The sequence below is a fragment of the Acipenser ruthenus genome, chromosome 7, assembly GCF_902713425.1.
Source record: "Acipenser ruthenus chromosome 7, fAciRut3.2 maternal haplotype, whole genome shotgun sequence".
Classification (NCBI taxonomy): Eukaryota; Metazoa; Chordata; class Actinopteri; order Acipenseriformes; family Acipenseridae; genus Acipenser; species Acipenser ruthenus.
Genome location: NC_081195.1, coordinates 3,162,051 through 3,186,150, shown reverse-complemented (window position 1 = coordinate 3,186,150; position 24,100 = coordinate 3,162,051). Strand labels below are relative to the sequence as shown.

Sequence of the window (24,100 nt, the reverse complement as noted above, 5' to 3'; positions counted from 1 at the left end):
CATGAACAGTACTTGAGGTTAGAGTGACAGCATCATCACATTTCACATTCTTTTTCAGTACATTTTGATTTAAATAGTAGCACAAGTATGATTGTTACTATTTGCTGAAATAATGCGTGTCTGTGTTTTAAAAGGCTCCTTTTCTGACGACACTCTGAAGAGAGAGAAGATGCTGCTGTCCAGCTCTGCGGATACTGGGCTGAAAGCTGAAACAAATCCACACTGTAAGAATGCTCTTTAAACACAGGAGGGTGACTGCTCTTTAGCATTGACACCAGCATGCTTTTACATACAGTTTAACCAGCATTGCTGTCCTGCATGCTTTACACACAGTTTAACCAGCATTGCTGTCCTGCATGCTTTACACACAGTTTAACCAGCATTGCTGTCCTGCATGCTTTTGTAGACAGAAACTGCAATTGTTTTGTAGAGCTTTATCATAACTAGTGATTCAAGGGAACTTGTGAATACTGATGACTTTTTAAATTACTTTTTTAGTTGGGTCTTCCAGAATAGCAACAAAAGACAAGGCGACTTATGCAGGTAAGAATTATAATTATTCTGAAGGCTGTAAAAAAAAAAAAAAAAAAAGGACTGGGTTGTGCAGTCTGTTAGCAGATTTCTCCACTGTAAGTTTTCACATTACAAATGTAAGATTGCAGTAGGATGGAAAGACACAGATTTGGCAGGGTTCCACCATGGCTCCATATCACTCTTATATCCCACAGCTCCCTCCTGTCAGTACCATAGGATAGCAGCCTAAACACATGGCATGGGTCCTAAATCCCACAGAAGTGCATAAACTGTTGTGTGTGTAGAATGTGATTTGAGTGTAACTCCTGTGCCTTCTCTCTCCTCAGAGATTCGCAAGGACGATGATTACGGAGGGGGGGGGTGGCGGTGGGGGGGGTTGCTGTGGCGACTCGTGCTGCAGCTGGTGGAAGTGGCTGCTGGGATTGTTACTGGGGCTACTGCTCCTCCTGGGGTTACTGTTCGGACTCATTGCCCTGGGTAAGCAGAGCCAGGGTGGGCTGATTGAGAGTATCTCTAATGTGTGTGTGTGAGTGTGTGCGCGCGCGCGCGTGTGCATGCGTGTGTGTGTGTGAATGTGTGGGTACCTTTGTATTTAGCGCTGTATACATATTATAAATGGCACACATGTTTAATGTCATTGTATGAGGAGAATTAATTATCGTTCTATGCTAGCAGAGGACTGTCTTGCAAAATGATACAAGGGTGGTAGCACATACAGATGTGCGAGGGTCTTGGTACAGTATGTTTGGCTGATTGTCTTTATTTGTTGATATATGTTTGAGTAGTATTGTAATACATGTTTAAGACTCATGATTAAAATAACAAAATGGTTAATCTGCTGGTGAATGAAGAAGTACAAAGTGATGTGTTTGCAGAGACGGCAGCAGAGTGATAATTGAGTTCTGAAGTGCTCACCTCATGGCTCTTTACCGCAGTGTGCGCCTCTCACAGGACTGTGTTGTTTCAGCGAGTGAAGTAAATAAACTGAAGGAACGCGTGGCGGTTCTGGAGGGCTCTGGTCGGACCAGCCGGCTCACCTCTGTCACCATCGATGGCGCAGACCTAGCCTACTCTGAGCGAATTGGAGCGAAAGGGGCTGCGAGGAGCAGCCTGGGCACGGGGGTGAACCTAGGCTTAGAGTCTACAGACTCAGATATCCAGCTACAACGCACAGTGCAGCAGCTGCTGAGAGCAGAGCTACAGTCTGATACAGTACGAGGTAAAATCTTCCACATCTTCCAGTGCCTTTAAACTATATCCCGTTCAGGGCTTTCCAAAACTGAGCTCACCCACACTTTCAAACAGACACTGCCCTGGCTTGTTCCTTGATCAAACGTATCCGCTATTACAGCGTTCATCCACTGGGTGGCGTGTGCTCTGTGGAGTGCTCTGATTCAAAGAGACCACATTAAAACATCAAGCTACCACATGGAACTGTGCTCAGTGTCTGTTACATGATGTTCATAGGCGTGTATTTCCATCCTTGATATGTGTTTCATGTCTGGAATCTTTTTTGGATATGTAATATTATTTCTATCAGTTTATGGTCCTGTGAGGTCTGTTACTGATTGATGATGGATTGTCCTTTATTACAGCTTCACTTGCGGTTCAGGGTGAAAGGGGAGCACCAGGGCCTAAAGGTAAGATAATATCGAATTCATTTGGTTGAAAAATGGAACCGTGTGTGTCATACACTTCAGAAAAGAAGGGATTTTAGGACCATGTGGGAAGAAAACGGCACAAATCTCTCTGCTGATGCTGAGCTGCAGTTCAAGACTCTCCCAGCAGGTGTCACCGTTTCACAGTACTGAGAAGCCTATCAATAGGAGAATGAAGACCAACTACTGCAGCACATACAAATGTGTGAAGTGCAGAAACATCAACATCAATGGCGTTGAGCCAGCCTACTTTGAGCTCCTCACAGTGAGAGTGGGCATTAGGGTCAACCTGGACACCAGGGATTGTTTTAAGAAATGTTTTTTTTTTAGGTTAAAAGGTTTTTTAATCTGAAAATTTGTTTTAATTTATCAATCCTTAAAAAATGGAAATCATGTATTAAACCGGTCTTTCAAGTATTGCTGTTATCTTTCAAGTCTAATTTGTTGTGCTGTTTTATTTCAGGGGATGCTGGTTCTCCAGGTGTGAAAGGTGTGTATGTTTTTAGTTCTTGTCATTACTTCAATTGCTACAGTAGCTAATAGTGCATGGATCCAGGTATTTCAACAGGCTGATATTGTAGGTGTCTGTTTCAATTAAACAATGAATGAAATGGTTGTACCACCCTTATTAAAACAATAGTAACCCTATTTGGTATTGTGGTGGTTATAAATGAGATTTAAATGTAAATACACTTTAAGTAAGTTTTTTTTAAGGATGACAAGCCAACGCAAAATGAATATCAATGCAATATGTATCAAATTATAACATAACTGTGCAGGGAGTCAAAGCATATTAAACAGTGGGATACAAAGACTGTGAGAGAGATTTGTAGAACACACAGTCTGTGAAACCAGCCGTACCATACCTGTCCTGTCTATATGCTAGTATTATTCTGGTTAGATTCTTGAAATGCTAGTTTGTAATCCAAACTGTCTTTTTACTTTCACAGGAGATGCAGGTTTCCCAGGAATGCCTGGTATGTGTACTCATTAGAAAGATGAATTGGATTCCATATCCAAGCTGCCTAAATAATGCTCGCTCGCCTGCTGTTCAAGCAGCGTGGTCTCCATTCACTTCTCCATCACTTTTTCTAAATGATCATCAAGTGTTATGTGTGTCGTGTGCCTTCGGTATAACTTAAGTGGTATTTGTAAATGTATTGCAGCCCTGGGGTTCAAGTTAAACTGAAAGATATATAAAGGCTACAGGGTTACACGTGATCTGAATATTCTGTAACAACATTGGACACCTTTAGAATGCAAACAAAATATGTACTGTACATTCAAGCATTAATCCAAAATGAGGCAAGAAATAAATACCGAATTATCAAACAGCATTATTAATAATAATAATAATAATAATAATAATAATAATAATAATAATAATAATAATAATAATAATAATAATAATAATAATAATGCATATAACAGATTATATTATTCATATTATACCATTTTTGTAAAAGGAGTTCCAGAAACCTTTCACAACCAGCAGGCACAGTACAGTATTTTGTTGTACGTTTTGGTGCATTTTAAACATCTGTCTTTGCGCTTTTGCTCAGAATTCTGGGTATTATAGTTTTTGCTGTTACAAAGTGAGGTGGTGACCATAGTGTTCCAGAGATTAAAGCCTTCACCCTGGCTCTCTCCTCCAGGTTCTCCAGGAGTGATTGGACACCCTGGAGCAGAAGGACCCAAAGGACAGAAGGGCAGTGCAGGTGAGCGATAAGCCCATGTGTTTCTGCTTGATTCTATTCTAAGCTTGTAAAGTTAGAGACAATGTTGTGTGCTTCGTTCAAATATTATGATTTTTGTCCCCCTGTGTTATTTAATGGTACATTATCTGTTAACTACCCGAAGTAATACATCTGATAGGTCTGGTGAATGTCTAAATATGCGTGGTGCTGTCCTGTGTGCAGGTGATCCAGGATCTGAAGGGCAGGGGGGACCGAGAGGGCGAGAAGGCTTGCCTGGACCGCGGGGCGAACCCGGACCCCCTGGTTTTGGAGAGAAGGGAGACAAAGGTACGCACCCCACACCTCCCCAGGAGATCTGTGCTGGCTTTCCTTCCATAATGCAGCAGGTTCAGAGTGGGCTGGAGGTGGGACTGTGACACTGTGAAAACTCACAATCACCCTGGGAGGCAGGACTGTGACACACTGAAAACTCACGATCACCCTGGGAGACAGGACTGTGACAATGTGAAAACTCACAGTCACCCTGGGAGACAGGACTGTGACAATGTGAAAACTCACAGTCACCCTGGGAGGCAGGACTGTGACAATGTGAAAACTCACAGTCACCCTGGGAGGCAGGACTGTGACACACTGGAAACTCACAGTCACCCTGGGAGACAGGACTGTGACACTGTGAAAACTCACAGTCACCCTGGGAGGCAGGACTGTGACACTGTGAAAACTCACAGTCACCCTGGGAGACAGGACTGTGACACTGTGAAAACTCACAGTCACCCTGGGAGGCAGGACTGTGACACTGTGAAAACTCACGATCACCCTGGGAGACAGGACTGTGACAATGTGAAAACTCACGATCACCCTGGGAGACAGGACTGTGACACTGTGAAAACTCACGATCACCCTGGGAGACAGGACTGTGACACTGTGAAAACTCACAGTCACCCTGGGAGGCAGGACTGTGACACACTGGAAACTCACGATCACCCTGGGAGGCAGGACTGTGACACACTGGAAACTCACGATCACCCTGGGAGGCAGGACTGTGACACACTGGAAACTCACGATCACTCTGGCATCGGCATCCTTTCCAACTCCCTGGAATATTTTTGTCAGTGGTGTCAGTAAAAGTGACCTGTGTTAATATGGGCACGTGGACTGTATGTATCATGTTTGCATTCATAACATATGCTTTTAGCAGTCTTTGTGAGTCTTCTGTGATTGTAAAAAGAAAAGGAACCATATTGGATTAGTGCATTTTGTATCTAAACAATTTTTACTCGTTTTATTGTGTGTTCAGGAAAAAATATGTCCAGATGCTATGCCTGTGAAATATTTCTAGTGCTCCATCACTGTGGGATATTTAAAACTTTGGACTCTCTTGGACTGTGTGGGCAGACAGCAGTGTACAGGCTGGGTTTAGTGAATTCCATCTACTCAGCAAACCCACAGCCTTCCTATCTAGCCAATTAAACATCTGGGCTGGAATGCAATTTTGATTTAATATTTAAACTATTTTTTTTTTGTTTTGTTTTTTAAATCACTTTTCTTATATTGGGTAATATTTGTCTTTATTGATCTAATTGCACAAAACTAAGAAAGAGAACTGCGTGAATTCTAGAGCTTACACAGCACTAGTCCAGTCTTTCAAAAGTCTGCTCAGCTGATCAGTGGATCCTCTCCTTTTACAGGCAGCCCAGGTGATGCAGGACTTCCAGGGGTACCAGGCATCCCTGGGCCAATGGGACACAAAGGTAAGGGTTTCAATGTGATCACTGACAACAATACTTTGCTTTGCACAGCATTGTTAAAAAAAAGATAAATAATGGTTAATTTATATCAATATATATGTTTTCTCCTTTAAGGTTCAATGGGCAGTCCAGGACCTTCAGGCATTGGAGGTATTGATTGCTACCAGTTACCATTATGAGGTTTGATAGAATACCAAATACACAATAACCCTATCTATGTGACACAGGGATGACAGTGTTACTCATTGGATATCGATGTTTGGAATGTGCTTCTGGAGGGGATGGTGGATTGGAGAGGGGTGTTGCTGTGGGTAGAGGAGAGACTTGTCTGAGGTGCTCTCTCTTTTGTCATTAGGCTCTCCTGGTCTGCAAGGCTTCCGAGGAGACGCAGGACAGCCCGGTCCGAAAGGTAAGGCAGTGGCAATGGCATCAGAATAATGTTTAAACCAAAGGTCAGCAGGGAAACCCCACTGTAGCTGCAGTGATATCTGCTCGTGAAAACTGACCCAGTAACGCAGTAACGCAGACAAGTGACCGATATGTAATGGCTATCAAATTACACACAACTCTGCAGAGCAGATATAAGACTCTTAGATAGATAGCGCTCCTAATACGAAGGTCATTTTAACTAGAAATGGTTTCCCCATAACAGCCTCGGCTGGGGTGGTTGCACAGACCCCAATTAGCACTAATGTTGGGCTGCCTTACCTAAGGTAACATTAGGTAGTCCAAGATTAGTGCTAGCGGGTAAGAGTGTATTGTGGGGTCCTACTTTTACAGCAAAGGAGGGGTTCAGGTACCAGGACTGTAACAACGAGCCAAGTCTGATTTCACTTCTCCTCCAATTCTTCAATTCTCTTAAACAAAACTATTGTGCAGATGTAATATTCAGAGTGCTGGTTACACTATTCACAAGTAACAGTTCCATCAGAAACAAAGGTAAACAGTAACGTAGGAACTGTACCAAAGAGGAGTTATCCAAGTTTAATGTTTGCTCTCCTTTAAAATATATGCAGCTTTTCTTTATTCCATCTTTTAGAAATGTGCTTCATTGTTTGACGTTCATTGAAACATGCTGCTGACATGTCTGTCAACGTGTGCACCTGTCAATGTAACGTTTTATCTCACAAAGGGTCTTTTCTGTTGAAATATTTATACAACAGATACCACCGCGCTCAATTTCCAAATTTCTCTTTTAACTCATCGGTCCGTCGACCCAAAAATGAATATCAATTCAAAGCAATGTGACGAAGGTCCGCACTCATAAGAAAATATTCTGTTGAAATATTTATCCTGGAGGTAACAATAGTATGCAATCAATTATGTAAAGCAAGTGCCGATGACTGGAACTCTATACTAAGTGGTTTGCTTTTTATTTTTTGTAGATTGATGTTTGATTAAGTAGTTAGAGCACATCTGTTGGGAAGCCAGCAATTGTAATTGTTAATAGGTTTTGAATGGAGAATGAGATCTCCGTAATGAACCGTGCAGGAGTCACTCAGAGATGGTTATATCATTACAGTGAACTCTCCAGGGCAAGGGCACAAACACAAAGGAGGGGAGGAGTGGTGCTGCTCAAATCATTTTACACACTTGTTATACATCACAATAGTAAAACTAGAGCTGCTACAATCTCACAAGCCCAAAGCACAATAGCACCCTCTCATATATCACATTATTTTTCTGCCTTGCTAACATAGCTATCTGCTATTTCTTTTGTTATTTAAGGATGCTTTAAAGATATTGAAATCAGAAACATGTGTCATACTGTATTCCTGAGTGGAGGGCTTAGGTCTCATAGTCACCTCATAGTATGCATTGAAGAATATCTTAGCGCTATCTGTTAGGTTAATGTAGGTCTCATAGTCACCTCATAGTATGCGTTGAATAATATCTTAGCGCTATCTGTTAGGTTAATGTAGGTCTCATAGTCACCTCATAGTATGCGTTGAATAATATCTTAGCGCTATCTGTTAGGTTAATGTAGGTCTCATAGTCACCTCATAGTACGCATTGAAGAATATCTTTCCCTTCTCTTTTTTCTATAGGTGACAAAGGATCAATTGGACCAGCAGGACCAAAGGGTAGGACGATCTTTATTGCTGATAATTTGTATGATTATTGGAAACTCTGGTATGCTCCTGTAACGGGCGGTGTTGTGTGATGCGCTGCAGTCAAGGACTCTGACCCCCAGCCTTCACCCTGTCACATCCTGTCAGGCTGAGTTACTTAAACCGTGCATCTACCTGAGGGTGATGTGGGTGACATTTCTTGTAGTACCATTCTTTATTTAATTACAGTATTCATGTTTGCTTTACATAGGTGATCAGGGGGAGAAAGGACCTCGTGGATCTTCAGGTGTGTAACCTTCTTATTGCTTTCTAACAGAGACGATGATGAAACTGTTGGATACTGTGAAGCTTGGGTACGACATTATGTGCCATAGTTACATCATGGTTATCCTTAACCTAGCAAACACATCATAAAACATAACACATGGGGCACAGTTTGATCTAGATGAGAAATAATGCACACTCTGTATGGAACACAGAGATGGAGAACTGCTATTAACCTGTCTGAATAGGCATGCATACTTGAATTTGAGTCAAAAGGACTTTACATTACAATTAAATGATACTATCCTTATTGCAGTGACAGATAACAAAAACTATGATAACTGTGTGCAGTCATTCAATGGCCAACCGCATCAGTTATCTCTACCATAGTGTTTGGTACTTTCTAAAAGCAGCTTTACAAATTCCAGTGTAACCCTATGAGTGAAGTGGATTAGTAAACCCTGAGTGAATGGCATACATGTCTTTTACCTCACCTGCCCTTGCTTGTCAGTTGCTGCACTGTCTTAAGCACTAAGCTGTGGTACCTTCCCTTCTCCAGGTGACACAGGCTCGCGCGGATTGCCAGGACCCCATGGAGAGGCTGGAGCTAAAGGGTCTGCGGGTCAGTGGAACACAGGAGCAGAGCAGCTTGAACCTACATCTCCTGCAAATTTTTCAAATGCAGTCCAGTTTATTAGGAAAAAACAAAATTCGGTTTGAAAGTCTGTCGCTGATGTTTATTGGGACAGCTTCACTCATTATTAATGCAGTTTATTCGTGCTAAGATTATTCATAATATATTTCTCTGTAAATATAGTAAATGGCTTCTGGTGTAAAGTGCTATGCCAATATTGTGTAAATAATGCACCCCTGGGCTGCCTCATGAGAAGTTATGTACCATGCAAATATACCATGATACTAGGGGTCTCCAACCCTAGCCCTGGAGAGCCCCTATCCAGCAGGTTTTCTAGGTGTCTTTATGTCATCAATGGCTGAAGATCTGAAACACATGTTCATCTTCACTAACTAAGCCAATAATTGTTTCAATTAAGTAACTCTGAGAGCTCAGTTGAAATGAAAACCCGAAGACCCTGTAGCTCTCCAGGGCGGGGGTTGGAGACCCCTGGCTTATTCTGTATGAGCTATCAATTAGCAAGGAGGCAGTGACACCTCTGGTTCTTGAGCCATCAGTTTTGCTTCGGGTAATGTAATCATTTCGTTGATTTTTTTTCTTGTGTTGCTCTAACAGGTCCACCTGGTGCAGACGGACACAAAGGCCCCAGAGGTATGCTGCTGTTTTGTTTAAAATAAGCTTGACCTGATACCTGTGCACCCTTTTAAAAATAATACAATTGAAATGTTTGATTTGTCAGGTGACCAAGGACCAATCGGATTGCCAGGGGTCAGAGGACCATCCGGTCCCCCAGGAGATGCTGGCCTTCCAGGTACCTTCATTAGAATTGTGTGGCACCACCCCACATCCCACAGATACATTTGGACTCAGTTTATTAGTAGATTGTTTCTCATATGTTCATGTCATGACAAAAAGTATTCCAAAACCTTTTCAGGGGGTTCAGGTTATAAACGTGTTACCCCATGAAAAAGGTATACCCTGTGCTATAGTAAAAACATGGCCAAGTGAAGTGAAAATGAAAGCATAGACAAGCATTGTAAAACTAGAGAAGAGATTATAGAGAGCACTATCTAGTCATTGTAGTTTGTAACTAAATATATCAAATTAATGCATTATTTCTGTTTCCTTTCCTTCCCAGGGCTTAGTGGATCACAGGGACCACCAGGTACACATTTTACTTTGATGGATTATTTAGCTGGGGTCAATACGCACTAGTCTTGCGTCACTAAAATCCTAAAACTACATTAGGTAACAACTAGATCAATAAACACAGGGCACTAACTACCGAGAGTCAAAGAAACGCCTAGCATTAATTAAACTGTTTGAAAGTTGTTTTGGAAGCCAAATGTGCTAGCTATACAGAGACCAGTGACGAAGATATTACAGTGAATGCATAAATATACCATTGGTAATAAATGAATGTATTTTTTTTTATAAATGGATTAAGTCAACGGGAATGCTGATTAGTGTATATACATTTTTACAGGTCTTCCAGGTAATCCAGGTGTACCTGGATCCAAAGGTATTATTATTATTATTATTATTATTATTATTATTATTATTATTAGTAGTAGTAGTAGTAGTAGTTTTTCATTGTTGTTGATTTACCTTAAGTACTATGATTACCTTATCTATTATTCTGATAACTGCTCTACACCTGTTTATAAAGGTAATGTTCATTGAAAAGAAACTCAACTCAATCTAATAGAGTTCCACCACACTAAACTGATGCTGTTTCCCAGGTGAAGCAGGAGAGCCAGGCAAGATCATCAATGCAGGTGAGATACGTTGATTGACAGAGAACATATTGGAGATCCAGTGAAGGAGCAGGTGCATTGTCTCTACAACCAATAACAAAAGAATATCTGAGGTATTAGAAATTAAAAAACACAGACCTAGTCAAAGCAATGTTATGTAGATACCACATCTCACACTAGCTGGTTCATGGGCTTCTTTACAGTTTCTATTATCAAGTGTGTTTGACATGAAACTTTTTATTAGAAACAAATGATATGGAGTTGCTCGTTGTTATTAAGAATGCTCTTTTCGAGGTAGAGCAATGGGCACCCATAACAAAGAGTCCTTCATTGACTGCCCCATGCTGCTGCACAAAACACCAAACAGAGAAAGCTGGCAGATACTGGAGGTCCCACAAACAAGAATACAGTACAAGCTGGCCTAAAAGCTTGAAAGCCGTTCCACACGCTCTGTTGGAAATCACAGGCAACGTCGATGGTGCTGGCAGGAGTGTGATGAGATCTTGTGTTTCGGGTTTCAGAAGGATCCAAGGCTGTGGTTGTGCCAGGCCCACCAGGACCAGCAGGACCTCCTGGCCCATCTGGCCCCATTGGACCTTCCGGACTCCCAGGTATGAGAACTGAGCCAGCTCCACACATCAAGGTTAGAGCTGCACCCCCTGGGTGAGGATCTAGCGGAAAACATTGGCAGGAAGGACTGGCAGGATGTCGTTCACTAGTGTCTAAAAACTCCTATTTTCCTGTGACTAAAACCCCTAGTCCTAGCGGCTGATGAGTTAAAAATACTGAAGCCAGCATACCACCCGTACTGTTTAGTCGAACAGTAAGACTGTATGGCTTGTGGTTCACGTCCAGCCCTTGCCTTTCCATTCATTTCAATGGGCTGGGATGCCGGTTCATTACAGTTTCCCATCAGAACTAGCATGCTGAGGTTGTAACCCCGGTGTGTTTCTACCCCCAGGTCCTATTGGTCCCGCTGGAAATCCAGGACATCCAGGTTGGTTGAAAACCCTTCTGTTCATTGGCAGCTCAGTAGCTAGCACACGTGTCTTTGAAGTTAGAAACCCCCCATTGGCTGCTGGTGGAGATGAATATGAAAGGGTGTATAAGTAAATGATTATGATTGTTCTCTTCCTAGGCTCAAAGGGATCCCGAGGAGAAAGGGGTCTGCCAGGCGAACCAGGTACCTCCGTGGAGACCTCCAGATCAGTCAGCTCTACTAAGTTTCAACGTGAGTGCATATTTTTGCTTTCTATATCCTAGGCCTACACGTTGGCATTACTGCTGAAGGCTGCAAGGCAGCCAGCAATAGTTAGAAACAAGACCTTGAGGTTAGAGCTGAATGGAGCTGGAGGCAGAGAGCGCGAGTCCTAGTGGTTAGAGCTGAGAAACTGGGAGGCAGTGGGACCTAGAGATGAGAACTGAGGGACTGGGAAGCACTTATAGAAAAAAAAAACTCTTTGGAAAGTGGTAAGAACCCAAGCATTTAACAATAAGATTATTACAATAGAAAAGGCATAAGTAATATTACAATAGGCAGCCACTAGGTGTTGCTGTATGCTATGGACAAAAAAATAGAAATTAAAGAAAGGTTCCCCTTGTTCTTCCCTCAGAGGAGTCTGGAAGTTTCAGTGCTCAAGGAACCCCAGGCCCGCCCGGCCCACCCGGCCCACCAGGACCTCCAGGTAACCGCATTGACCTGTCTATCAGGGGGGTGGGGTTGGGGGGGTCACCACCACACGTAGCACTGAGTTACAGAGAGGCCTAGGATTGGACAGCCATGGATGGGCATGGATGCTGAGCTGTCATCTCACACCCAAAGAGTCGGCTTTCCAGGGAAGGACTGAGGAACACTGGTGGGACCGAATGGGGCATTACTGCTGTCTATAATGTGTGTCCAATCTGCTCTGTAGAGAACAGCACTAAAAAGAAATATCACTTAGTCAGTGATACTGAAGATACCGTAATGTTGTCTGATTGTACAAATCTGTCCTTTATGCTGTAGACTTTGAATGCCACTATTGTAATATGTTGTTTTCTATTATAGGCCATGCAATTCAAGGTCCTCCCGGCCCCAGAGGAGATCCAGGTAAATGTATTTGCCAGAAATGCAGACATGCCCTAATAAAGTGAGTCTTCAATTAAATAGAGATATTTATTCAGTGTGGTACAATACATATTATACTACACACAGTGTAGCCCATTATCAAATTCTTCTAAAGCTGGATTTTGCAAACTCAAAATATGTAATCCAAACTAGCTTTTAAACAATTTTAAGAGCATGAACTAAAACATGTATTTAAGGCCTTTTCCATCCAGTAATCTGCATTTTGAGAAGTACCAACACCCAAGAGCTTGTACTGTTACTAAAACTAAACGCCCATCCGGTCTACAAGATGTCATATATAAAAGGACTGTAAGTCTACACTGGATTCCCCTCCCTTACAGATCTCAGCTTTGGCCAAATGTCCTGTTTCTTATGTTTCAAATGTCCTGTTCCTTAAGGTATTGGCCAACCAGGAATGCCGGGTGCCAAAGGAGAGCCAGGGAGCTTTGTGCCCAATTCAGGTGGGTTACTTTCCATTTCACCTCAACACCATTATGTTCTAAGATGGTTTTGAGGAACACCAGTCAGACAGAGAAGCCATGTGCAGGATATCAGAATGTTTTGGATCATTTTCTGGTGTTGTTGTTCAGTGCTGTTTGGAAGTAGGTCTCTGTATTTCTATGGACACATTGTTTTTTTTTTTTTTTTTAAATTACAGGAACATTCTTTGCAGGACCTCCTGGGCCTCCTGGATTTCCCGGGCCCAAAGGGTCAGAGGGTAAGCAGCAGAGCACACTGCTGACCACTGAAATGCATTGCAATATTTGCATACGGTATGCATTGGATGGTTATTAAATCACCCCTTCAGTGAAGCACAGTGCACTGGAGGCATCAAATAATGGGTTGCAAGGTTCTAGGACTCCCACCATAGACCATATAGAGCACTGTGCCCAACACCTATTGCATGAACTGCTAAACACTGCCACCTTTCGAGGGCTTCCTCACTAAGATAACATTAAAACAACTTTGTATAATATAGCGTATACATTTATACTTTCCTTTCTTGTATAGGTGAACAAGGACCAAGAGGATACCCAGGTAGGCTTGCTCTCTGGTCACTGTACTGTTTGCACAGTTACAGCATTTTGTCTGGGCTGGAGTCTGGATGGTGATGCTCATTGTTTCTGCATTTGTCTCCAAGGTGAGCCAGGCCAGCCAGGTCTGCCCGGAAGTCCCGGTGGTAATGGTGGTACTGGTGATTCTGGAAGAGGAGGTGAGTGAAAGATTCACTCTTGGGCTCCAGAGAAGCCATATCGCAACACATAAGGCGCACAGACACCTGGGGGTCAATTTTATAACTGGACTGAGGCTCTACCAGGCAGGTTTTTATCTGGGAGATTCATATACGTGTATGCGAGTTTGTACTGTACTTGAGCTCTGTCACTTGAATAATGCAGAAAGGAACTGCTCTCAGCATGATTACCAGTTTGCAGTGAGCACCAGTCATGAATCAGGATTCATCATCCCATTGCTAATGCTGTAAATGTTGTCTCATTTCAGAACCAGGTCCACCTGGATTACCAGGGCTACCAGGTCCACAAGGCCCACCAGGCCAAGATGGTCGAGAAGGTGCTAAGGGAGACAGAGGTAAAAGGCTGTTGAGCTCTCATGTAGTTCATTTGCACTCTCAGTAGATTCATGTGAGGAATAATCTTCATCAGGATATAGGAGGCAGAGATCCAAGCAGTCCAATGCTCTTAAAACCATTTGCCTATGTTAACTGAAGAATTTGAAGTGGGAGGAATAAGTTCTACTACTTGCGCTAATCCAATCCATGCCCGTTTTTTTAAATGACTCTTTCTATACTTTCCCAGGGGATGCTGGAGTCCCAGGTGCTCCCGGAATTCCAGGGGCAGCAGTATCAAGAGGTATTGTCTCACACCATATCCTGTATGTCTCAAAGAAATGCTAACAACACTGGGTAGCTACTGTGACATACTTTTGAGTAAGCTGAGGCAAAGTCCCCTGTTGTTACTCACCTCTAGTGTCTATCATCTGGTCATTCCAGCTGCCAATATCGTTCTGGTCTAGTAGTTTATTAAGGGATCTTGTAAGACATTCCCAAACCCCCAAAGTCTCCTCTTGCTAGTTGGATTCAATGTTTCTCAGTCAATATACAATATGATGTTCTTATCAATGGAGGATAGGCATGTATCTAAGAGCACTGGTAGGAATGTGGTTCCCCGCTCACCCTGTCTCTCTCCCTGTCTCTCCAGGTGGTAACTCGCGTGTCTATCAGGGCCCCCCTGGCCCTCCAGGGCCCCCCGGAGCCCCTGGTACTCCTGGATCTGGATCTCCAGACTCACTGCCTGACGTTCGCCAGTACATTGCTGATTATCTTCAGAGTAAGTGGTTTGTGAAAACAAAGTCAAAGTGTATGCACATCTATAGAGAAATGACTGATCTAAACTGATCAAGTGAGGATAATGACCACACCAATGGCACAGGTGATTAAGAGCATGATTTCCATATGACTTGTTCTTTTACATGTGGCAAGAACAACCCTCATTTCTTGATTATAGTTCTTTCTTAGATAGCAAACCAAACCTTGAAATCACCCAGTAATCCACAGTTGGAAAGATTAGTTAAAAATCAATAAGCCTTTTCTGCAATTACAGACACAAATACAGTACATATTAATTTCATCATGCAGAATTTCTTTGCCAAGTATTACAGTTAGCTGATTGTTACAGCATTGAATTATATTGTGCGCTTCACAGGTGATTCTGTCAGGAGCTACATGACTGGACCCCAAGGACCACCTGGGCCACCAGGGCCACCTGGAGGTAGCAGTGTGCCGGTCGATGATCTGGCAAGCCGTGTCATCAGCTACCTGCAAAGTGAGTGACGTGGGGCTGGCAACCTGAATCCATCTGGCTTTCCTGATGGTGGCTGATGGGGGTGGGGGGGTAATTATAAGAGTTAAGCAAAGGACCTTGGATGAACTGTGTATTGATTTTCTGTGTGACACCGCCCTGAGTGGTCGAGTCACTGGATTTGCATGTATAAACATTGGTACAATTGGGAGAAACATCTCTAGCATTCCAGAGACCCAAATGTTGTAAAGGCATAAGCACTGCTTGTCTACTCTATTTTAAAAGTTAATTGCCTATTACAGTGCATATGCCATGACCTTCCTTCTTTTGCAGGTACTGGCATTAGCTCTGGTCTTCCTGGCCCTCCGGGCCCCCCTGGAACACCATCAGTTGATGCTATTATAGCCCTGTTGCAGAGTGAGTTGCTGGATACACCACAGTCCACTGCACATTTTGTTGTATGTTTGTTATTGTCCTTACCGAACTGGAAGGTGTTCAAGTTTTCTTAAAACCGCCTTGACAAAGATTCTTAAACTAATAATAATAATAATAATAATAATAATAATTCCACCAATTTTATAAGCAAGACTTATTCCTACACTTTGGAACACTCTGTGTTTTCAAATAAACTATATTATATATGTTTGTCAATCTGCAATTGAAAGGTTTGATGTTAAATATATACACACAGTACATCTTTCTCTTCGGTATGGGAGAGTCCCCTGTCCACATGTTCTTGTTTGTCTGTGTGTTTCTCTGTTGACCCTCTTTAGGCGAGTCCTCAAAGCTGCTGCTGAACTGTGTCTGGTCCATGTTCAGCATCAGCTCTCCGGTGACCATGTCACCCCATCTCACACCGCGCGGGGCGCTCCATTTCAAATACAAACATACGCACTACAATAAGACTAAGGCGTGTGTTTGAACCATTTAGATATATTTCTATTTACCTTGAATTGTTCAGGACAGGAAGTGAGGCAGTATCTTGTGGGGCCTCCAGGCCCGCCAGGACCTTCAGGATCGAGTGGGCTTGGTTCTGTCAACCAGCAGGAGTTGGCCACTCGTGTCATCAACATCATGAACAGTGAGTACGGGACACTGGTTTCATACCTTCTGGCCAGCGCTTCTCATCACTGAGGGCTGGTACCTCCTCACAGGTGGTTCAGGTCTGCCAGTGGTGTAAGTAGTGGAGAGGCTGGTATTTAGGATGAATGGTTCTAGGATTCAATAGGGTACCACAATACAATAGTAATCAACAGAATACTTGATAGTATTTACGATAAGGAGCCAAAGTGAATTCCATTTTTTTCTGAATTGGTTTTAAATGCATATGGCTGTGCATTTTAAAACCCTTTAAACATTTAGGACTGTACTCATAAAAGTTGGTGTTGTTTTGGCAATTTCCTAAATCTTTATGAACTTTTTTAGAATTTGCAAGGGAATCATAATTGATTGTGTTGCATATTACTAAAAATAAAGGAGTAATATTTGTTGAGAGTCATCAGCAATTGTCGGTTAATCAGAAAATTGCCATTGCGTATTACTAACCATTATGGCCCTAAATGATTAATTTTCAGAAGGATGGCTTTTTGTTTTTTTGCAATGATCAAGTAACAGTTGGAATGGCTCTGTTTTCCAGCTAGGGGTCTGCAAATTGGTTTGCCAGGGCCCCCCGGCCCTCCAGGACCCCCGGGGTCTACCTATGGGGACATATCAGCACTGCTGCAAAGTAAGAATCAAAGGACCTTCTGGTGGTTACATAGTGAATTACAGATATACATATATACATATTTGTTGGTTAAAATTTTTTTGCACATCTCCAATACAAAGGCAGTAGCACAGTTCCTTTTCAATACTCTGATCTCTCCTTCCCCACAACCCTGCACTCAGATTGCTTTGTGCATCTCATCACCCGTCGTAACTTCACATCCTTCTTGTTGAATCCTGAATCCCTGACATCCCTATCAAAGCATACTGCACAAAGCACTTTCTCAGCTTTCTCTGGTCGCTCAGCATCCTGCTTGCTCTACTATTCAGAGTGTAAAAACATGACATTGGCGGGTCATGATTTGCAACCTAGCGGTTGTTTTTGGTGACCCTTATTTGAAGAGCAGTTGACAGAATGGCTGCAAGAGAAGAGGCTGAAACGACAAGTCTATTTATGGGTTGCTTTCCATCCTTACGTTGCCCCATAACAATAACAATAATAATACAGCACTGGCAATTCTTAATAGTAGCTTAACCACTACTTAAAGAGTCCCTTCAGCACTTTGTGAATTCTTGTATTTGCTGGTTGAACCACATCTGCCTGAAGAATACTGAACAGACCAAGCAACAGAGGTAGTTTCAAGCCTGGTGTTTTAGAATCAAATGTATGTCACTACAAGTCCCAGGCCAAATTTAAACCTGTCTGGCCCTGGATAAAGGGACTCAGACTTGAAATAAGTATTCTCTGATAGTCGTGCACAGCGTAAGTATAGGGTAGATGGACACATGGTATTTACACCCACATTTTCTTTCCTTCTAAGACTCTGAGTTTCGAGAAGTTGTTGGGCGACCAGGGCCCCCCGGAACCCCAGGAAGACCGGGCTCTCCTGGGCCAATGGGCCCCCCTGGAATTGCCACTGTTAGTGGAACAGGCTACAGGCTGGAAGACATCAGAAGCTACCTGCAGAGTAAGGCCGGTTTATTGGTGTTTAATTCTGCCTTATTGTAACAAAATAGGTAAGAATAATGTGATGAATGATAACTAGACGGTATATGTGAATCAAACAGTAATAGTACTTCAGATCATCCTGTATCCTTTTAGGAAAGGGTTGAAGCTAAACCTTTGTGTTTGTGTCGCACAGATGCAGGTTTCAGTGGCCCTCCTGGCCCAGCAGGCCCGCCTGGTCCCCAGGGGCCTCCAGGGGTGTCTGGAGGACTGGTCTCCTACGCTGAGAACACACAGAAGGACCTCTTCCGCACCGAGCTCATCCAGTACCTCACCAGTGAGGGCACAATCTCTTTATTTACTCCTGTTTGACACTTTTTATGCAGTGACGTATCTAAGAATCCTTTGGGCTCTCCCTGACTGTTGTACACATATTCCAATGCATTGCAGGTGACAATATGCGGCAGTTCATATCAGGGCCGCCGGGCCCCCCGGGACCTCGTGGATTTAAAGGAGAGCGTGGCGACTCTGGGTACAGCAGAGTAGAGGGTGGACTGAGCGGAACGCTGGATTACTCTGCCGTGGCACTTAAAGTATCGGACTACATAAAGAGTAAGTGTTACACCCAGTGAGCTTCATTAACTGTAGTTAGCACAGGCCTCAATCACAGACAATGACCCTACCATAGCTTTATTCATTGTTTTTCTTTAATACAAATGATATTTAATTGTGTATATCCAGTATTGATTTTAAATTATATTCACAAGTACAATACTGGCAGGACATCGTTGCTTTGAAAAGGATTATAAATGGTCTGGAAGCTATTGAGTTCAATGTAATAGCTGCATTGTCAGGTGCATTGTGAGGCGTCTCTGATGTCTGTAGTTTTGTCCCTGCTTTCACAGCCCAGGGTCTGCTGCAGGATGTCTCTTACAGCGTGTCTGAGCGAGTGGGACGCCCAGGAGCCCCAGGCCCCCCAGGCCCCCCGGGCCCACGGGGACCTCATGGATTTAAAGGAGAGCGTGGCGACTCTGGGTACAGCAGAGTCGAGGGTGGGCTGAGTGGAACGCTGGATTACACTGCCGTGGCAGCGAAAGTATCGGACTACATAAGGGGTAAGTGTTACACCCAGTGAGCTTCATTAACTGTAGTTAGTGCGGACCTAAATCACATATATGTCCCTGCTTTCACAGCCCAGGGTCTGCTGCAAGATGTCTCTTACAGCGTATCAGAACAAGTGGGACGCCCCGGACACCCAGGACCACCGGGACCTCCCGGACCTCCAGGGTACAGCCGTGTCATCGGCGCATACGGGAACGTCACTGCTGACCTCATGGAATTCTTCAGAAGTAAGGAAAACTGTTTGCTGGCTTGATACACTTACAATAACACTTGCATAACACTCCAGTTATGCAGAACATAAAGCTTATGCACATTTGTACATGCTGATGGCCTTTTAAAACAATGATGTAAAAGTACATGTCTTACAAACTTTTTGTTTCTTTTTACAGCTTACGGTACAATTCCAGGACCTGTGGGTCCAAAGGGAGATAGAGGATTCCCAGGACACAAAGGGGACAGAGGTGTGTTCTCTTATCATCTATGTGCTAAGAATGAAACATAAGCCCCTTTCACACTGGCGTGCTCTACCTGGGTTGGAAACTACCATGCGGGTCGGCTACGAGATTTCACACTGCTTTTGATAAAGCAGGGTTGACCTGGGTGACAGATGCAAGTACACAAAGCGTGTATCAATGTCACGGAAACAGCTTGTTACACGCTTCCATCCAAGCTGCCATGTGGCTCATGGTGTGTCTCAAGCAACACAAATATGGCTAAACAGAATAAACAGAAACGTTCCTTGCGGAAGTGAAACCTTCACACAGGCGTGGCTGTTTGTTATTTCATCGGCTTACGAACGGCTGTCATGCATTTTATCTTGCTCCACCCAGGTCAAAGCGTGTACGTGGTACGACCCAGGTATGTGGTTTCACACTACGCGGCATTGTGACCCGGGTAGAAGTGCCAGTGTGAAAGGGACTTTAGCCACTAATCAAAAATTTTCACAATAACTTCAATACCCCCCCCCTCTCAATTGTTAAAAATAAGAATAATGGGGATCCTGAGTGGCGCATCCAGTAAAGGCGCTCCGCATGGAGTGCAGGATGCACCCTATAGCCTGGAGATCGCAGGTTTGAATCCAGGCTATGTCATTACCGACCGTGACCGGGGATTCCAAGGGGGCAGCGCACAATTGGCCGAGCGCTGCCCGGGTAGGGAGGGCTTAGGTCGGCAGGGCAATCCACTGTTCACCGCGCACCAGTGGACCCCTGTGGCTGATAGGGCGCCTGCGGGACTGCAGTGGAGCCATTCAGATCTGTGTCGTCCTCCGACACTATGGGTCTGGTGGCTTCACTGTGGATCCGCAGTGCGAAAAATGACGGATTGGCAGGAACACGTTTCGGTGGACGCGTGTTTCAGCCTCCGTTTCCCGAGTCGCCGGGGGGTTGCAGCGGTGAACCGGAATAAAAACAATAATTGGACATTCTAAATTGGGGAGAAAACCGGGGTAAAAACCATTGGCGACGACTAAATAAAAAAAATAAAAAAAATTAAATAAGAAGTTTATTTTATTCCATCGTATTGTACCTGCTAAATCCAAGTTGGCTTACACTGCTGATTCTATAATCAATGCATTGTAACAGTAGTTCAAGTCTCCAGCAGTCAGAGGAACAGAGTGGCTAACCCCCTTAGTTTAACTACATTCTGCACAAAGACACCAGAAACCTAGATAGTATATAACAGATAAGTAAAATGCATAATTTAAAGTTATGGACGTTTGGTGCACAGTTTAATCAGTACACTGTGTAATGAAATCAGTTTTAAGAGAGAGCATGCTCCTCTTATGTTCACTGTTCTTGGTTCTGTTACAGGTGAAATAGGACTCCGAGGGCAGACAGGACTGCCAGGATTACCAGGAATCCAGGGAGAGAAGGGTGAAAAAGGTAGGCTACGTTTCCAGGTGCCGGCCACTGTGATAGTTTTCAGGAGTTCAGATTTTCGCACACGACTTAGACACCCATAACCTTATCAGAAAAGCAAGATCATGTTTACTCTACAGTGAATGTCATTTAGTCGTGCAAATTAACTTTTTTTTTTTTTTCTTAGTTACTAAATTGACAATTCACATGTGATCTTTGTCATCACCACCACTCTCCTCGGGGAGAATGTTTAAAATGAGTATCTGAAGATTATAGCCAGTTATACACTTCAACATGAAGTATTATTATTATTATTTATTTCTTAGCAGACGCCCTTATCCAGGGCGACTTACAATTGTTATAAGATATCACATTATTTTTACATACAATTATCCATTTATACAGTTGAGTTTTTACTGGAGCAATCTAGGTAAAGTACCTTGCTCAAGGGTACAGAAGCAGCGTCACCCACCAGGGATTGAACCCACAACCCTCCGGTCAAGAGTCCAGAGCCCTAACCACTACTCCACACTGCTGCCCACACTGAAGTACATCTTCTGATTTAAAACAAAATGAAATGTGGCACGGTTTCCGCTGAACAGAATTTGTGGTAGACCTGTGCGGTTATAGAGCAAGAGAACTGGGCAAGTCTTGGAAAAGAGTATGTCAATACATGTGCAATACTGATTTCTTTCCTTTCTTATTCTAAAGGGGAGCAAGTATTGGTTGGCCGGAGGAAGAGGAGGAGCATTGGAGTCTGAATTGAAATAACAAATCAGTATTCAATGTCTCATTAATTTATGTAAAAAAAAAACAAAAAACTATGTAGTACTTGAAACATTAGACTCTTAGGGTTAGTATTTTATTGTAGCTGGGGTGGATGCTTACCTGTGTTTTCTTTTGTTTAATGGTTTGTGACTTTTATATTAAATTTACATTTTAATTGGTTGAGACTTCAATTGATATAATGTGACCACCCTCTTCCACTATATTTATAGTGTCTGCTGCATTTATTTTATTTTTTCATGCCAATATTCAATTTCAGTTTACTTTAAAAGCTACATGTGTTAGGACTATGGGAACATTACAGGTTGCTTTCTGTAGATTTATTTCTATTTAGTCTTGAACACTTAACTTTTTGGTAAATTAAGGGGGTGAGCATTTGTGTTGTGAATTTTAGATATCCTTTGTTTATCCCATTTGACTGCAAATTGGTCAAATTGACTGGTGTATGGGGCACCACTCCCCATCCCATATTATTATTTATCTTTTGTTAGTGTAACTGCAATCATGATCATGTTTCAGTTTCCATTAGGTGACCTTTTGCTTATCCAAGGTTAATTTAACAAATCAACTATGAACTTAATTTCTGCAAAAATTGTATGCCCCAATGAAGCAAATTATATGTTCAGTAAAATGTAAACCTAGAAACAAATAACTACATCTTAAATAGTTATTATTGACATTATGTATTTCTAAAAGCAATGCTTTGAAAATATTACTGATGGTTTTACCGAACTTTAAGAAAAAAAAACGCATTCACAGTAATACGATTTTTTTTCTTTTTTATAAACAGAATTTAATAAAAATGATCTGAAATATTTGTCTTTAACATATGTAATATTTTTTAATGTAATATCTTGTCTAAGCCTAAACTCAAATATACATTATTTCAACTCTCTAGTGTAAATGAAATGCAACTTAATTTGATTTAGTTTTTGTTTCCAAGCTACTTCTGAAGCACAAACTACCCCCAACTGTTTTTTCCTCCCTAACGTTAAAGTAGCGCAAAGACCAGTGCATCGCTCCCTATGGGTCCCACTCAAGATAAACTAATTGCCATGAGCAGGATTTGAAACATGCATGCCTCACCCTGCACTATACAACAGCAGTACCTTCACTTGATGAGACTGTTTTAACTTCTCATTGAGCCAATATACTGTAATCTCTAGCAAGACCTTTAGCACTTTATTTTGATTTAAGAAAAAAAAAAAACTTAATACAGTAAACATTTTTATTTACAGCAAAAGTATGCCAATAGTCTATAGAAGCATTCAATTCGTTATAAATCATTTGCTCTCAAACTGCATTCAGATTGAAAGTCTTTGACATTCAGCAAAGCCTTCATATAAAATCATTCTTAACCAGCAGAACACACACGTTAATTCAAATTATTCAACATATCTTCAACTTAATTTCAAAGACTTTCCATGCAATACATAATCCCCATGGTTGCAGAGCAAATCCAGCAGTCAAGAATTAAAAACAAAATATATATATACCTGTACAGCATTCTTCATTTTTAGGTCATTAACTAAGAAGATTATTAACTAACTTACATTCTGAAACAAAGCGGTATACAAATGGTGATTAGAAAGTAAGTTTACCACATCAACACACTATATCTCATGTTTCTAATCACCCTGTATATTTGTTCCAGCCTTTTAAGCAATCCGAATTAACATCTGCTTCAAGCAGTTTGTTTTACATCACTTTAATCTGATTAACCAAAGCAACTCTGAAACTACCAGTGAACATTCATCCATCGCAGAAACAGGATCATAACTTTGCACATAAATGTCATATAAAATCTGTGCTTTCCTTAAACAGGCATGGATTGGTTAACATATAGAGGGCTACAATTTGTTTCAACTTGTAGACCAACCCACCACCCTATCCCATAAAGGCAACTAGAAAAGTAAAATCAGAGTATACCCTTGATAAAAAGCTAGTGGGGACGAATACAAAAGAACTCCAGGGAGAACAAGGGCTCCTGAAGTACGGTTGCTGTGCATATCCAAAATGTACAAGATGCAGACAACCATTCACTGACCTAGCAAGTGTTCTGATCACAAAAAAAAATTCTGATCACACTGTGCATTAATTCATGATAAAAAAAAAATACACACGAAGAAAAGGGAAAGGCAACGCGTTGACCTCATTATTTCCAAATTGTAACTTATATTTGTGTAATGCACTCAGAATAATGATATGCACTATTTGAAATTACAGTCAGTACAATACAATTTTTTAGTAAGGCTAGTACAATCATCATAATAAAAATAGTAATTACAATTAAAGTAATTTATTAATTGCAGAAATACAAATAACCTAAAAACATGCATCCCCCCGCCCCCCGTTTCATCTGAAGTCTTTGATAATTTACACATGCAGTGTGTAGA

The 24,100-nt window shown here is 42.2% G+C and overlaps 1 protein-coding gene across 1 annotated transcript in view; it reads left to right on the top strand.

The window, feature by feature from the left end:
• LOC117415179 (collagen alpha-1(XVII) chain) overlaps positions 1–23,822 on the top strand; it is a 34,891-nt gene extending 11,069 nt beyond the window's left edge. Inside the window, 45 exon segments of the mRNA XM_034025192.3 lie at positions 135–224; positions 499–543; positions 861–865; positions 867–1,011; positions 1,502–1,753; positions 2,130–2,174; positions 2,656–2,682; positions 3,143–3,169; positions 3,848–3,910; positions 4,112–4,216; positions 5,578–5,640; positions 5,752–5,787; positions 5,993–6,046; positions 7,686–7,721; positions 7,960–7,995; positions 8,533–8,595; positions 9,223–9,258; positions 9,347–9,418; positions 9,746–9,772; positions 10,094–10,129; positions 10,350–10,385; positions 10,886–10,975; positions 11,326–11,361; positions 11,503–11,595; positions 11,978–12,049; positions 12,412–12,453; positions 12,870–12,932; positions 13,130–13,189; positions 13,483–13,509; positions 13,613–13,684; positions 13,972–14,058; positions 14,286–14,339; positions 14,688–14,816; positions 15,192–15,311; positions 15,621–15,704; positions 16,249–16,368; positions 16,924–17,013; positions 17,813–17,959; positions 18,134–18,274; positions 18,388–18,549; positions 18,843–19,052; positions 19,131–19,286; positions 19,449–19,520; positions 20,871–20,942; positions 21,630–23,822. Of these exon segments, the coding sequence (XP_033881083.3) occupies positions 135–224; positions 499–543; positions 861–865; positions 867–1,011; positions 1,502–1,753; positions 2,130–2,174; positions 2,656–2,682; positions 3,143–3,169; positions 3,848–3,910; positions 4,112–4,216; positions 5,578–5,640; positions 5,752–5,787; positions 5,993–6,046; positions 7,686–7,721; positions 7,960–7,995; positions 8,533–8,595; positions 9,223–9,258; positions 9,347–9,418; positions 9,746–9,772; positions 10,094–10,129; positions 10,350–10,385; positions 10,886–10,975; positions 11,326–11,361; positions 11,503–11,595; positions 11,978–12,049; positions 12,412–12,453; positions 12,870–12,932; positions 13,130–13,189; positions 13,483–13,509; positions 13,613–13,684; positions 13,972–14,058; positions 14,286–14,339; positions 14,688–14,816; positions 15,192–15,311; positions 15,621–15,704; positions 16,249–16,368; positions 16,924–17,013; positions 17,813–17,959; positions 18,134–18,274; positions 18,388–18,549; positions 18,843–19,052; positions 19,131–19,286; positions 19,449–19,520; positions 20,871–20,942; positions 21,630–21,679 (3,548 nt within the window). The 3' untranslated portion in view covers positions 21,680–23,822.
• Positions 23,823–24,100: the final 278 nt, after the last annotated feature.